This window comes from Schistocerca serialis, chromosome 1 (genome assembly GCF_023864345.2).
Source record: "Schistocerca serialis cubense isolate TAMUIC-IGC-003099 chromosome 1, iqSchSeri2.2, whole genome shotgun sequence".
Classification (NCBI taxonomy): Eukaryota; Metazoa; Arthropoda; class Insecta; order Orthoptera; family Acrididae; genus Schistocerca; species Schistocerca serialis.
In genome coordinates this window covers 15,297,192-15,313,291 of record NC_064638.1, presented here as the reverse complement: position 1 = coordinate 15,313,291, position 16,100 = coordinate 15,297,192, and the positions used below count along the sequence as shown (strand labels likewise).

Genomic DNA, 16,100 nt, shown 5'->3' with positions numbered 1-16,100 from the left:
TAAAAATCAGGAGTGGGCCATGGAGGCCCCACTCCTTTAAGGTGGCAAGGACGTTATGGCACCATGTGGTATCATAAGATATACACGCAGATCAATGAAAACTGCAACAAGGAACTGATGCTGAGCAAAAGCTGTTCAAATAGCACACTTCAAGTGGACTAAATTATCTTCAGTAGAGCGCCCTTGGCGAAAAGCACCCTGGATCAAAGCCAAAAGATCCGGGGATTCAAGGACACAATACAGCCTTCGACTAACCATATGTTCAAGTAACTTGCAGGACACTGAGTAAACAATCTGGACGACAGCTGTCCGTTTGAAGAGGCAATTTATCTGATTTCAAAATTGGAATAACGGCATTTTCTCGCTACTGGGAAGAGAATTCTGCATTGCACCAGGGATGATTAAAGAAAGGCCACGTACACTGACGGAAAAATTTGCAACACCAAAAAATAATTAATGTAGAGTAATGAAATACCAGGAATATATTTGTTGAGACAACATATGTAAAGTGATTAACATTGCAGGATCAGAGATCAATGTGAGTGTGAGATAAACCACTGCAAATGTAAATGTAAATGCTGGTACGCTGTTGTACACGTGTCATGTGTCAGTTTGTGGGATGGAGTTCCATGCCTGTTGCTCTTGGTTGGCCAATATAAGGACAGTTAATGATGTTTGTGGATGGGTTGAAGCTGTCATCAGATGATGTCCAATATGTGCTCAATTGGAGGTAGAGCTGGTTATCAAGCAAGCCAAGGCAACATGTTGACACACTATAGCATGTTGGCTTACAACAGCAGTATGTGAGCAAGTGTTATCCTGTAGGAAAACACCTCCTGGAATGCTGTTTGTGAATGGCAGCACAACAGGTGAAATAACCAGACGGACATTCAAATTTGCAGTCAGCGTTCGTGGGATTCATAAGGACAGTTTTGTCAGTGGAAAAGTGAAAGCCATTGTCGATGCTCCAGGAGTAAAGACAATCAAGACATTGCTGAAGATGCCACTAAGTGAGACAGGTTCATAGAGAACTGCAATAGAAGGCAAAATCGTCAAAAAAAAAGGGAGCCGGAGATGCCCAGTGGGAGACAGGCCATTATAGGGTTAATGGCGATAGCAAAGAGAATGACACTCAGAATGGAACCCTGAGACACAACATTTTCCTGGATAAAGGTGTCCGACAAGGCAGACCCTTCATGCACCTCGAAAACTCGGTCTTTTAAAAATGTCTGAAGGAAACAGTGTAGGTGGCCACGGAAGCCCCACATGTGAAGAGTATGGAGGGTACTAGCTCTCTAGCAGGTGTCATAGGCCTTCTCCAAATCGAAAAACACGGCGACAGTCTGGGATTTCTGCAGAAAACCATTCATGACATGGGTGGGCAAAATAATGAGATGGTCAACTGCAGAATGCCATGTTGAAAGCCACACCGTGCATTCATCAAAAATTGTGAGACTCGAGCCACCATATCATCCGGGCATGAATCATATTTCCCATCACCTTGCGAACACACTGGTAAGAGAGATGGAGTGGTAGCTAGAAGGAAGAGTGTGTGTGTGTGTGTGTGTGTGTGTGTGTGTGTGTGTGTTTGTGTTTGTATGTGTGTCAGAGAGAGAGAGAGAGAGAGAGAGAGAGAGAGAGACACAGAGAGAGAGAGAGAGAGAGAGAGAGAGAGAGAGCTAATTTCGGCAAGAGCTGGATTTCCATCAATAAACTGAGTTGAAGTCTGCTGTTGTGGTCTTCATCCAACTACTGCTTTGGTGCAGCTTACCAGCCTATTCCAGCCTTTGTAAGCCTCTTCACCTCTGCATAGTATTTTAACCTAAATCCACTTAGAATGGTGGACCACCATTCAGAGAATAACTTTTTAACAATACAGTTTGACTTCTGTAAAGGCTTCTATACTGAGAATCCAACAAAATATCTCACAAATTCAGTTCCAGTAGAATTAAATAGTGGAAATTATCCCCTCTGTCATCTTTCCAAAGCCTTTGACTGTTTAGATTAAATAATTTTGTGAGGGGAAGCTAAAATAGTATGGCATTAAAAGTCTTCCCCTTGCATGGATTGAGTTGTACTTTATCTACAGAAAATGGAAGGTCACATTAACAAATGATAAGACAGGAATAAGATTAAACTCAAAAAGGGAGAACATAGAATATGGTGTGGCACACAGTGTTTGCTGCCAAGTCCACAAAAATGATTTACTTGGGGCACTGGAGGGCTTTGGAAAAACTCTAACGTTTTGCACTGTCACAAACTTATTGATGCAAGATCTAAACTCATCCATACCAGAAACATCCAGGAGAATAACAGAACAGGCTTGTACTGATCCACAGGTACCAGCTTAATGCCTAAAAACTTGTATTGTGCAGTTCTAAAGAAATAAAAGCGACTTACAGATATGAATATCAAAAGTAGGGATAAATGGGCAATTAGGCTCCCGTGTTCTAAGTTACTGGGTATGCAGATACCAATCACGTGTGAGACCAGCATGTGGGTCAGTTAACTGAGAAGCTCAGTTCCGCCCATTTTGTGCTTAGAAATCTCTTACTGTATAAAACTGGACAAAGGACTGCTAACACACTTTCACTCAGTTTACTCATATGGCATAATCTTCTGAGGTACTTCAGCTAAGCGGAAAAAAATATTTATTCTACATCTTGAAAAAGCTTCTTCAGGGACCCATGGATTCTCACACTTACATGCCTATAGAAGTTATATTCCCTAATGGTATTTGTGATTAATAACAAGAGTTAGTTTAAGATGAACTCAGCAATTCAAAACTGCAATACTAGAAGCAAAAATAATTTCCATATATGAAAACCTAAAATCAGGGTTGCCACAAGTTTCTCCAAGTGAAATTCCCTGATATTTCTCTGATTCCACAGACACATTTTAGAATTTTTCCCCGACATATTTTGAGGTCTCAAGGGGAAGTAAAGACATAAGTCGACAAAAGAATGTATGTGCTTTGTATTTCTCACCCATTTTGTTTTAGGGTGCAAAAACAACTAGGGTCATATGTGTCCATGCCAAAACTGTGAAACACAAAGATGAAGAGAGGAGTTAAAAACGATTACATGTCAACGTTTAATGACAGAAGAGAGGACAGCTATAAACAGGGACGTGGAGAAAGGTCTACGAAGTACGCAATAGGGAAATGGAGGCCCAGAACTAAAAATTTAATGGCCTTCACCATATTGCTACAACTGATAAAAAGTAAAACACGGTCGACAGCCCACGCATTGTTCACTAAAACGGCCAATAACTCAGATGGCAAACCCAAACGGGAACGTAAACGGTAAAAAAATAAGGGCAATCCGTCAGGAAACGGCAGACACTTAAAAGTTGGGTGCAATGTGCACAAAGTAGTGGGGGAGCACCACTTAACAAATGGTGATGGCTAAAAAGGCAGTGCCCAATATGCAACCTAGTTAAAATGACCTCCTCGCCGCAGGAGGACCGAGAGGAGGTTGTTCAAGCCACTGGGAGAGGCTTAATAACCAAGAGCTTATTCCTATGAATGGAGGACCAGTGGCGATGCCAAAGTGACACCACCTCCTGACAGAAAGCTACAAGAGATCATCAGGGGGAATGCAAGAATTATTGGGCTGAAGTACGAGGAATGCAGCTTTGGCAGCAGTGTCAGCAACCTCTTGCACCGATATGACCTGGAACCCACATAAACATCACAGTGGCTCCATAAGAAGTGAGCAAGTGGAAGCTTTCCTGGAACTGGTGCATTAAGGGATGGACAGTCTACAGTGCACAGAGGCTTTGAAGGGTGCCGAGAGAGTCTGAGCAGTGACACAGTTGAAAGGAGTATGTCACCAGATGTACTCCATGATCTGATACAGGGTGAAGAGCTCTGCTGTAAATACTGAGCAATGTGCCAGAAGTCAGTACCAAAAAATGTTGGTTGACATTGAAGGCACACCCGACACCATGGTCAGTCAAAGAGCCATCAGTGTACATAAAGATACTATTGCGAAATTCCATGCATAGGTCGTGAAACTGAATGCAATAGAGCGAGCCTCGTGCAGTGTCTTCAGAAAGTGAATGAAGGTCAAGGTGAAGATGGGCTGCCGCACGAAGCCAAGATGGTGAAGGGTTCACACCCATCGAAAATGCTGCAGGGAGCATGAAGTGGGAGGACCAAGATAGTTTTGTATCAAGCAGGAGCCTCAGGAATTTTGTAGTTTCAATGAATGGAAGAGCAACAGGCCCAAGATGTAAAAATGGTGGGAGAAACCAGCTGTGCTGCCAGAAATTCATACAAATGTTTTTGTCAGTAGAAAAACGAAAGCCACTGTCAATGCTCCGTGAGTAAAGACGATCGAGACATTGCTGAGGACACCACTCAATGAGACAGGTTCATGAAGAGCAGCAGTAGATAGCAAAATTGTCAACAAAAAGAGAGCCGGAGATGCCCAGCAGGGGACAGGCCATTGTAGGGTTAATGGCGACAGCAAAGATGACGACACTCAGGACAGAACCCTGAGGTACACCATTTTCTTTGATAAAGGTGTCCGAGGAGGCAGACCTCACACGTACTTCGAAAACTCGTCTTTTAAAAGTTCCTCAAGGAGATGGGGCAGTTGGCCCCATGTGTAGAGAGTACAAACGATACTAGTCCTCCAACAAATGTCGTAGGATTTCTCCAAATTGAAAAACACAGCCAGTCTGGGATTACCTCATAAAAACCATTCATGACATGGGTATAGAAAGTGGGTGATAGCCAGAAGGAAGTTGTTTGTCCTTACCGGGCTTAGGTGTGGGTATGACAGTGGCTTCACGACAGTGGCTGGAAAACATGCCCTCTGCCCAGGTCCGGTTGTATGTATTAAGGAAAAAGTGCTTGCCCACAAGAGAAAGGTGCTGCAACATTTGAAAGTTAACAGTGTCAGGTCCAGGGTGGAGGATTGAGATGAAGTGAGAGCGTGATCTAGCTTCCTCATAGTAAAGGCAGCACAGTAACACTCACGATTCTGAGAAGAGAAGGGTATTGCCCGAGTCTTCTCTGCTCATTTCCAATAGAGGTAGGCAGGACGATAGTGGGAGGAACTCAAAATTTATGCAAAATGGCGACCCAAGGTGTTGGAGATAACAAAAGGGTACACGATGATATTGTCTGCTACTGTCAGGCCGAAAATTGGGGAATGGATCTTGCTCCCAGAGAACCGTCGGAGGTTGGTGCACACGATGGAAGAGGGGGGTGAAACTGTTAAAAGAACTAGTGAATGAAGTTCAGCTACCTTTTTGATTATCCCGAAGAATGCGAATTGCATTGCAGCAGGCTTCAGTCCACCAAAGGACTGGGACACAGCATGGTAAAGAGGAAGTGTGAGGAATGGAATGTTCTGCGACGGTAAGGATAATGTTTGTAAGAAATTCCACCTGGTCATGACAACTGCAGAAATCGTGTTCTTTGAAGGTCGCCAGGGAGGAGTAAAGTCTCCAGTCAGCCTTAGTGAGCTGCCATTTCGATGTGCAGGGAGGTGGGGTAGGAGTCAGCAAATGGATAGCACATAGGAAATGGTCGCTCGAGTAGGTGTCAGAAAGAATGGACCGTTCAAGATGATGTGCAGGACGGGCAGTGAAGAAGGAAAGGTCCAAATGGGAATAGGTGTGTGACGAGTCTGAAAGCAACATGGGTGCTTCTGTGTTAAAGAAGAAAAGGTTAAGTTGATTAAGAATGGCAGCGAAGAGGGCACCTCTCGGATAGGTTCTGGAAGAGCCCCAAATGGGATGGTGTGCATTAAAGTCCCCAAGCAGCAGAAATCGGCAAGGAAGCTGTCCAATAAGCTGGAGGAAGTCGAACCTGGTGACATCGAATGACGGTGGGATGTAAATGGTAGAAAGGGAAAAGCTCAAGTGAGGAAGGAAAAGACAAACTGCAACAGCTTGATGACTGGTAGTCAGGGAGATGGATGGGTTGACTATGAATGTCATCCCATATGAGCAGCATGACTCCCCCATGAGACAGAATGCCAACCTCGAACAGAAGGTCAAAACAGACCAGGAAGGAATGCGAAAGCACAAAGCAGTCGTGAGGATGCAATTTTGTTTCCTGAAGGCAGAGTACAAGTAGAAGCTGCGATTCTAAAAGCAGTCATAAATCCTCTTTGTTGGATCAAAGGCTGCAAAAGTTCCATTGGAGGACAGTCACAATGAGGACAATACGAAGGGGTGTCACCTCAGCAGCTGCCGAGTGCCAGTCTGCAAAAACTCGCTGCTACAGGGCACAGAGGCAAGAGGATCCTGCTCCATGAGGTCCTACAGAAGTGTCGGCTTTGTTCTGCTGTCAACATGAGGAATCCAGGGCACAAGAAAGGTTAGTGGGGCACACTGGCGACATGGAGGCCGGCCAGGAGAAGGTATCACATGGCGACACCATCAAAGAGGATCTTTGGGTCAGCGAAAGAGAAGACCATTTGCCTTTGTTGGACTTTTTCGAGCCTTTCCAGTTGGCAGAGGGAGACTCATGTGTTGATTGGCTGGAGGGATGTAGCAAGTCTTCAAGGGAGTCTTCCTTCTGTCCTTTCCGGCCTGCCGGTTGTGTAGCTGGTGAGTTGCACAAATTCTCTGAGAATCAACACTAATGAGGATAGTAGCAACTCACGCTAAAGATGATTGCTGTGCCACATCCAGGCATGTAAAAAAGGCAATAACATTCTCACAACTAAACTTCCGCCATACCCTTTGTCAGAAAACAAGAGCACACAGATATTCAGACAGTCACCGAGACACAACTCATGTATACGTGATCACCACCTCTGGCTGCTGCGTCAACAATCTCTGAGAATCAGATTCAAATAACCACTCCTCCTGCCACTCTGTCTCTCGTCGATAGCTGCTAGGCTAGTGGCAAGAAGTGGTGGCGGTACTGACTGCAATTCGATGGGAGTGGTATAAAGGGGAGAAGCAGTAAGAATAAGGGAGTAGGGAAGTTACGCACGTACTCAGCTGCACCCAGCCAGTGATGAGACGACATCTCAGTAAACAAACCATTTCATCTACTGAGACAAAAACAAGATTTTTCCAGTGCTCTTTTCAAATTTCCCTAATACATTTGAAATTCCCTGATTTCCAGAACATGTGGCAACCCTGGAAATACACATGATTGATGTGCCACAATAATATTTATTTCATATTAATAACCATCTAAGCTGTATTATTACACATTTATTGTGTTATGACCAGATTTGTTCACTGAACATATTCAGGTGGCCTACATGTGTAAAGTCATGACACAAATGGGCAATTTGAAGATGTTCAATCAGTGAAACAAACTGCAACATGATAAATATGTAATAACACATATAATCATTAATATTGGTCTCAGCTGTGGTGCTCAGCATGATCAAAGTCATTTATTTTACAGTTCGTTATGAATCAGATTTTGGCTTTTTAGGACATCATCAGAAATTGTCTGAGGATGACACAGAATGCCAAAAGCTGGTTTATAACAGACTATAAAACAAATACTATTGTGGAAAATCAATGATGTGAATTTAAGCATTAATATATCTATTTTCCCTCAAGTACCAATGGCATATTTCCATGTAGACTGTGCACCTCTCCATACGGTTCAGGTTACAGCTTTATATTCTGCTACAAAAGTGTAACAGTATGACAAGAGATGGACAGGCAAACAAAAATCCCCAAATCCTTAAAAATGAAGTAAAAAAATACCCCATGTGACAAGGTGTCCATAATTTATAAGAATATCTGGGCTCCAGAAGGTAAATTCTGCCTACTAATACTATTATATAGATCCTGACTTTACCCATATATAGAGAGCTGACAGTAGTCTGTGTCCCATTACATGAATGTTTTGTTTGAAGTATTATATAAAAATAGCAGCTAAATAGTATAGGACGAGCAGTGGATATTTTCAAAATCGCTGTTTTACCGCTGACATAACAAATCTACAAGTAATTTCATAATTATCAATTCGAGCAGAGAAGCACTAGCCATAATTTGTTGTTAGCATATTTTACAGACATAGGCAGCAGGGGATTACCAAAAGTTCTTGTTCTCTTATTTGCTTTAACCCATGGCATCTTCAAGTTGGTGACACTCCTATTTCAAGCATTTTCAATATGGAGACCACGAAATCTATCACTACACCCATGAACAAACATAAACAGGCCCTAACAAGTGGAATATTTAACACCAGAAATAAAGTGAAACTAATGGGGGAACCACTCGAAGTAGGGGTTTTCGGCAGTGTCAATCACCACACACAACAATAAGGATCATGACACCATTCCAAAATAAATATCAAACCAAAAATTATGCACACAAAATCCTCAACAAACCCTCAACAATCATCCCACCCCAAAACTGCGAATAACAGCTATTGGTATCATACATTTTGCTTGAACTAAACAGCTCCAATGAAGACAGTGATACTAGAAACCCACACATACATTGAAACTTTCACTTGGTCAATACGGCTCAAACATAGCCAGAGATACCATGAAACCAGACACAAAAACCTGGTACTGCAAATTTCACTTGACCTATATAGCTCAACAAATGTGCACAATACTACCAACTGCCACAAATCAACAACACCAGACCACACTCCATAAAACCCACCGATATAAGCAAATAAATACCCCCAAAAAATAATACCAAATTAATCAAACATAAATTACCTCAATGAACCGTAAACAAATCCACTACATTCTTACAAAAAGGAAAAAGGTCTTACCAACCACAGTTTCCCCCCCTCCACTCTCTCTCTCTCTCTCTCTCTCTCTCTCTCTCTCTCTCTCTCACACACACACACACACACACACACACACACACACACCCCTAAGCACCACTTACCAAACAACTGATGCCCATCCCATACATACATACATACACACACACATCAAAAAACGTTTTGCATCTCCTCGGTTCCTGAACCTGTGCCGAAATTTGCAATAGAGATCAACATTGTTTCCGCCCTTTCTATTGATCATGAAAACCACACAGTGCATGTTGTACCACCATACAGCGAGACTCTCAGAAGTGTTGGTCCAGACTGCTGTACACACGGGTACCTCTGATACCCAGTAGCACATCCTCTTGGACTGATGCATGCCTGTGTTCGTCATGCCACACTATCCACAAGTTCATCAAGGCACTATCAGTCCAGATTGTCCCACTCCTCAATGGCGATTTGGCGTAGATCTCTCAGAGTGGTTGGCAAATCACATTGCCCATAAACAGCCCTTTTCAATCTATCCCAGGCATGTCCGATAGGGTTCATGTCTGGAGAACATGCTGGCCACTCTAGTCGAGTGATGTCATTATCTTGAAGGAAGTCATTCACAAGATGTGCTAATGGGGATGCGAAATGTCATCCACGAAGACGAATGCCTCGCCAATATGTTGCCAATACGACTGCACTATTGGTTGGAGGATGGCATTCGTAAAACTTTGAACATAGCTGCTAAGGTTCAGTGCCCGTGTCAAAATTATATTAGAACAAATAAGCCCTCGGTCACAAATATTAAGTCAAAATTGACCAGGTTTCGACGCTACTATGAGCGTCGTCTTCAGAATTAGACTAACTGTTCTAAAACATATTAGGTATATAATACATTAATATAATTAAAGTTTGTACTGCATCTTTCCAGTCAGTACAAACTTTAATTTTATTAATGTATTATATACCTAATATGTTTTAGAACAGTTAGTCTAATTCTGAAGACGACGCTCATAGTAGCATCGAAACCTGGTCAATTTTGACTTAATATTTGTGACCGAGGGCTTATTTGTTCTAATATAAGGATGGTATTCACTTATAGCACAGCTGTCATGGTGCCTACCATGACCAACAACAGTGTGCATCAGCCCCCCATAATCCCACCCAAAACAGCAGGGAACCTCCACCTTGCTTCACTCATTTGACAGTGTGTCTAAGAGTTCAACGTGACCGGGTTGCCTCCAAACACATCTCTGACAATCGTCGGAAGGCATATGTGACACTCATTGGTGCAGAGAACATGATGCCAATCCTGAGCAGTCCAATACAGCTTGTTACTGGGTTCATCTGTACCGTGCTGCACTTTGTTGCAGTTGCAAAGATGGACCTCGCCATGGATGTGTGGAGTGAAACTGCACATAATGCAGCCTATTGCACACAGTTTGAGTCGTAACGTGACATCCGGTAGCTGCACGAAAAGCATTATTCGACACAGTGGCATTGCTGTCAGGGTTCCTCAGAGCCATAATCCGTTGGTAGCAGTCACCCACTGCAGTAGTAGCCCTCGGGTGGCCTGAGCAAGGTATGTCACCGACAGTTCCTGTCTCTCTGTATCTCCACCATGTCCGAACAACATTGCCACGGTTCACTCCACGATGCCTGGACACTACCCTTGCTGAGAGCTCTTCTTGGCACAAAGTAATAATGCAGATGCAATCGAACTGCAGTATTGATCATCTAGACATTGTTGAACTACAGACAACATGCCCTGGATTCCTCATGTCGACAGCAGAAGAAAGCCGACACTTCTGTAGGACCTCATGGAGCAGGATCCTCTTGCCTCTGTGCCCTGTAGCAGCGAGTTTTTGCAGACTGGCACTCGGCAGCTGCCGAGGTGGCACCCCTTCGTATTGTCCTAATGGTGACTGTCCTCCAATGGAACTTTTGCAGCCTTTGATCCAACAAAGAGGATTTATGACTGCTTTTAGAATCGCAGCTTCTACTTGTACTCTGCCTTCAGGAAACAAAATTGCATCCTCACGGCTTCTTTGAGCTTTCGCATTTCTTCCTGGTCTGTTTTGACCTTCCGCTCGAGGTTGGCATTCTGTCTCATGGGGGAGTCATGTTGCTCATATGGGATGACATTCATAGTCAACCCATCCATCTCCCTGACTACCTGTCATCAAGCTGTTGCAGTTTGTCTTTTCCTTCCTCACTTGTGCTTTTCCCTTTCTACCATTTACATCCCTCCGTCATTCGATGTCACCAGGTTCGACTTCCTCCAGCTTATTGGACAGCTTCCTTGCCGATTTCTGCTGCTTGGGGACTTTAATGCACACCATCCCATTTGGGGCTCTTCCAGAACCTATCCGAGAGGTGCCCTCTTCGCTGCCATTCTTAATCAACTTAACCTTTTCTTCTTTAACACAGAAGCACCCATGTTGCTTTCAGACTCGTCACACACCTATTCCCATTTGGACCTTTCCTTCTTCACTGCCCGTCCTGCGCATCATCTTGAACGGTCCGTTCTTTCTGACACCTACACGAGCGACCGTTTCCTGTGTGCTATCCATTTGCTGACTCCTACCCCACCTCCCTGCACATCGAAATGGCAGCTCACTAAGGCTGACTGGAGACTTTACTCCTCCCTGGCGACCTTCAACGAACACGATTTCCGCAGTTGTCATGACCAGGTGGAATTTCTTACAAACATTATCCTTACCGTCGCAGAACATTCCATTCCTCACACTTCCTCTTTACCATGCTGTGTCCCAGTCCTTTGGTGGACTGAAGCCTGCTGCAATGCAATTCGCATTCTTCAGGATAACCAAAAAGGTAGCTGAACTTCATTCACTAGTTCTTTTAACAGTTTCACCCCCCTCTTCCATCGTGTGCACCAACCTCCGACGGTTCTCTGGGAGCAAGATCCATTCCCCAATTTTTGGCCTGACAGTAGCAGACAATATCATCGTGTACCCTATTGCTATCTCCAACACCTTGGGTCGCCATTTTGCAGAAATTTTGAGCTCCTCCCACTATCATCCTGCCTACCTCTATTGGAAATGAGCAGAGAAGACTTGGGCAATACCCTTCTCTTTTCAGAATCGTGAGTGTTACTGTGCTGCCTTTACTATTAGGAAGCTAGATCACGCTCCAACTTCATCTCAATCCTCCACCCTGGACCAGACACTGTTAACTTTCAAATGTTGCAGCACCTTTCTCTTGTGGGCAAGCACTTTTTCCTTAATACATACAACCGGACCTGGGCAGAGGGCATGTTTTCCAGCCACTGTCGTGAAGCCACTGTCATACCCACACCTAAGCCCGGTAAGGACAAACAACTTCCCTCTGGTCATCACCCACTTTGTTTACCCATGTCATGAATGGTTTTCTGTGGAAATCCAAGACTGGCTGTGTTTTTCAATTTGGAGAAAGCCTACGACATTTGTTGTAGGAATAGTATCGTTTGTACTCTCTACACATGGGGCCAACTGCCCCATCTCCTTGACGAACTTTTAAAAGATGAGTTTTTGAAGTACGTATGGGGTCTGCATCCTTGGACACCTTTATCCAGGAAAAGGGTGTACCTCAGGGTTCTGTCCTGAGTGTCGTCATCTTTGCTGTCGCCATTAACCCTACAATGGCCTGTCTCCTGCCGGGTATCTCTGGCTCTCTTTTTGTTGACAATTTTGCTATCTACTGCTGCTCTTCATGAACCTGTCTCATTGAGTGGTGTCTTCAGCAATGTCTCGATCGTCTTCACTCACGGAGCATCGACAGTGGCTTTCGTTTTTCTACTGACAAAAACATTTGTATGAACTTCTGGCAGCACAGCTGGTTTCTCCCACCATTTTTACATCTTGGGCCTGTAGCTCTTCCATTCATTGAAACTACAAAATTCCTGAGGTTCCTGCTTTATACAAAACTATCTTGGTCCTCCCACTTCATGCTCCCTGCAGCATTTTCGATGGGTGTGAACCCTTCACCATCTTGACTTCGTGTGGCAGCCCATCTTCACCTTGACCTTCATTCACTTTCTAAAGACACTGCACCAGGCTCGCTCTATTGCATTCAGTTTCACGACCTATGCATGGAATTTCGCAATAGTATCTTTGTGTACACTGATGGCTCTTGGACTGACCATGGTGTCGGGTGTGCCTTCAACGTCACCCATCATTTTTGGTACTGACTTCCGGCACATTGCTCAGTATTTACAGCAGAGCTCTTCACCCTGTATCAGATCATTTGAGAACATCTGGTGACATACTCTTTTCAACTGTGTCACTGCTCAGACTCTCTCGGCACCCTTCTAAGCCTCTGCGCTGTAGACTGTCCATCCCTTAGTGCACCGGTTCCAGGAAAGCTTCCACTTGCTCACTTTTTATGGAGCCACTGTGATGTTTATGTGGGTTCCAGGTCATATCGGTGCAAGAGGTTGCTGACACTGCTGCCAAAGCTGCATTCCTCGTACTTCAGCCCAATAATTCTTGCATTCCCTCTGAAGATCTCTTGTTGATTTCTGTCAGGAGGTGGTGTCACTTTGGCTTCGCCACTGGTCCTCCATTCATAGGAATAAGCTCTGGGTTATTAAGCCTCTCCGAGTGGCTTGGACAACCTCCTCTCAGTCCTCCTGCAGCGAGGAGGTCATTTTAACTAGGTTGCATATTGGGCACTGCCTTTTTAGCCATCACCACTTGTTAAGTGGTGCTCCCCCACTACTTTGTGCACATTGCACCCAACTTTTAACTGTCTGCCGTTTCCTGACGGGTTTCCCTTTTTTTATACCGTTTACGTTCCCGTTTGGGTTTGCCATCTGAGTTATTGGCCGTTTTAGTGAACAATGCGTGGGCTGTCGACCGTGTTTTACTTTTTATCAGTTGTAGCAATATGGTGAAGGCCATTTAATTTTTAGTTCTGGGCCCCCATTTCCCTATTGCGTACTTCATAGACCTTTCTCCATATCCCTGTTTGTAGCTGTCCTCTCTTCTGTCATTAAACGTTGACATGTAATCATTTTTAACTCCTCTCTTCATCTTTGTGTTTCACAGTTTTGGCATGGACACATATGACCCTAGTTGTTTTTCCACCCTAAAACAAAATGGGTGAGAAATACAAAGCACTTACATCTTTTGTCGACTTATGTCTTTACCTTCCCTTGAGACCTCAAAATTTGTCACGGAAAAATTCTAAAACGTGTCTGTGGAATCAGAGAAATATCAGGGAATTTCACTTGGAGAAACTTGTGGCAACCCTGATTTTAGGTTTTCATATATGGAAATTATTTTTGCTTCTAGTATTGCAGTTCTGAATTGCTGAGTTCATCTTAAACTAACTCTTGTTATTAATCACAAATACCGTTAGGGAACATAACTTCTACAGGCATGTAAGTGTGAGAATCCATGGGTCCCTGAAGAAGCTTTTTCAAGATGTAGAATAAATATTTTTTTCCGCTTAGCTGAAGTACCTCAGAAGATTATGCCATATGAGTAAACTGAGTGAAAGTGTGTTAGCAGTCCTTTGTCCAGTTTGATACAGTAAGAGATTTCTAAGCACAAAATGGGCGGAACTGAGCTTCTCGGTTAACTGACCCACATGCTGATCTCACACGTGATTGGTATCTGCATACCCAGGAACTTAGAACACGGGAGCCTAATTGCCCATTTATCCCTACTTTTGATATTTGTATCTGTAAGTCGCTTTTATTTCTTTAGAACTGCACAATACAAGTTTTTAGGCATTAAGCTGGTACCTGTGGATCAGTACAAGCCTGTTCTGTTATTCTCCTGGATGTTTCTGGTATGGATGAGTTTAGATCTTGCATCAATAAGTTTGTGACAGTGCAAAACATTAGAGTTTTTCCAAAGCCCTCCAGTGCCCCAAGTAAATCATTTTTGTGGACTTGGCAGCAAACACTGTGTGCCACACCATATTTTATGTTCTCCCTTTTTGAGTTTAATCTTATTCCTGTCTTATCATTTGTTAATGCGACCTTCCACTTTCTGTAGTAAAGTACAACTCAATCCATGCAAGGGGAAGACTTTTAATGCCATACTATTTTAGTGTCCCCTCTCAGAATTTTTTAATCTAAACAGTCAAGGCTTTGGCAAGATGACAGAGGGGATAATTTCCACTATTTAATTCTACTGGAATTGAATTTGTGAGACATTATGTTGGATTCTCAGTATAGAAGCCTTTACAGAAGTCAAACTGTGTTGTTAAAAAGTTATTCTCTGAATGGTGGTCCACCATTCTAAGTGGATTTAGGTTGAAATACTATGCAGAGGTGAAGAGGCTTACAAAGGCTGGAATAGGCTGGTAAGCTGCACCAAAGCAGTAGTTGGATGAAGACCACAACAGCAGACTTCAACTCAGTTTATTGATGGAAATCCAGCTCTTGCCGAAATTAGCTCTCTCTCTCTCTCTCTCTCTCTCTCTCTCTCTCTGTGTCTCTCTCTCTCTCTCTCTCTCTCTCTCTCTCTCTGACACACATACAAACACAAACACACACACACACACACACACACACACACACACACTCTTCCTTCTAGCTACCACTCCATCTCTCTTACCAGTGTGTTCGCAAGGTGATGGGACATATGATTCATGCCCGGATGATATGGTGGCTCGAGTCTCACAATTTTTGATAAATGCACAGTGTGGCTTTCAACACGGCATTCTGCAGTTGACCGTTTCATTATTTTGCCCACCCATGTCATGAATGGTTTTCTGCAGAAAGCCCAGACTGTCGCCGTGTTTTTCGATTTGGAGAAGGCCTATGACACCTGCTAGAGAGCTAGTACCCTCCATACTCTTCACATGTGTGTCTTCCGTGGCTACCTACCCTGTTTCCTTCAGACATTTTTGCCTGTACATTAATGGGTGTGGATGCGTTCAGTGGAGGCAAGTGTGTCGTGTATGATTTTTCTCAGTAAATATGTCCTACTGACTTTGCAGTATATCTCCAATGTTCTGGATGCATCAAATGAAGTTTAAAAGACAGCTAACTGCTGCTGCTGGTATGCCTCTTCATGTAAATGTCAGAGTTACTATTATTATTCAATACAGAAAGGAAGATTACCAGCTTAGCAATTTGCTGAAAATGAGTTCAATAAAGGGAATATTACAATTAACATCCTATTAACGACAAATTAATTAGAGATGGGAAGCAGCCCCAGATTGGAGAAGGAAATTGGACGGATAGCTGACTCCATAAAAATTAATACATTTCATACTGTGCTCGAGCACAGGCAATAAAAAACAGTGAGCAAACATGATGCGTGTACTTGTTGCCTCAGGGTCTCCTGCGAAACTGAGGTCCTTGAGTAAGCTACATCACACTGCTTCGTTGTGTGCTTGTTGTCAAGCCAGTTTATGAATTACACATCCCTCT

At 43.5% G+C, this 16,100-nt stretch overlaps 1 protein-coding gene across 1 annotated transcript in view; it reads right to left on the bottom strand.

Annotated features, from left to right (window-relative positions):
* Positions 1–15,569, bottom strand: part of LOC126460181 (molybdenum cofactor biosynthesis protein 1-like) — a 95,117-nt gene extending 79,548 nt beyond the window's left edge. The window contains exon 1 of the mRNA XM_050095906.1: positions 15,552–15,569. Coding sequence (XP_049951863.1) covers positions 15,552–15,569 — 18 coding nt within the window. The remainder of the gene's footprint in view (positions 1–15,551) is intronic.
* Between the last annotated feature and the right edge of the window lie 531 nt (positions 15,570–16,100).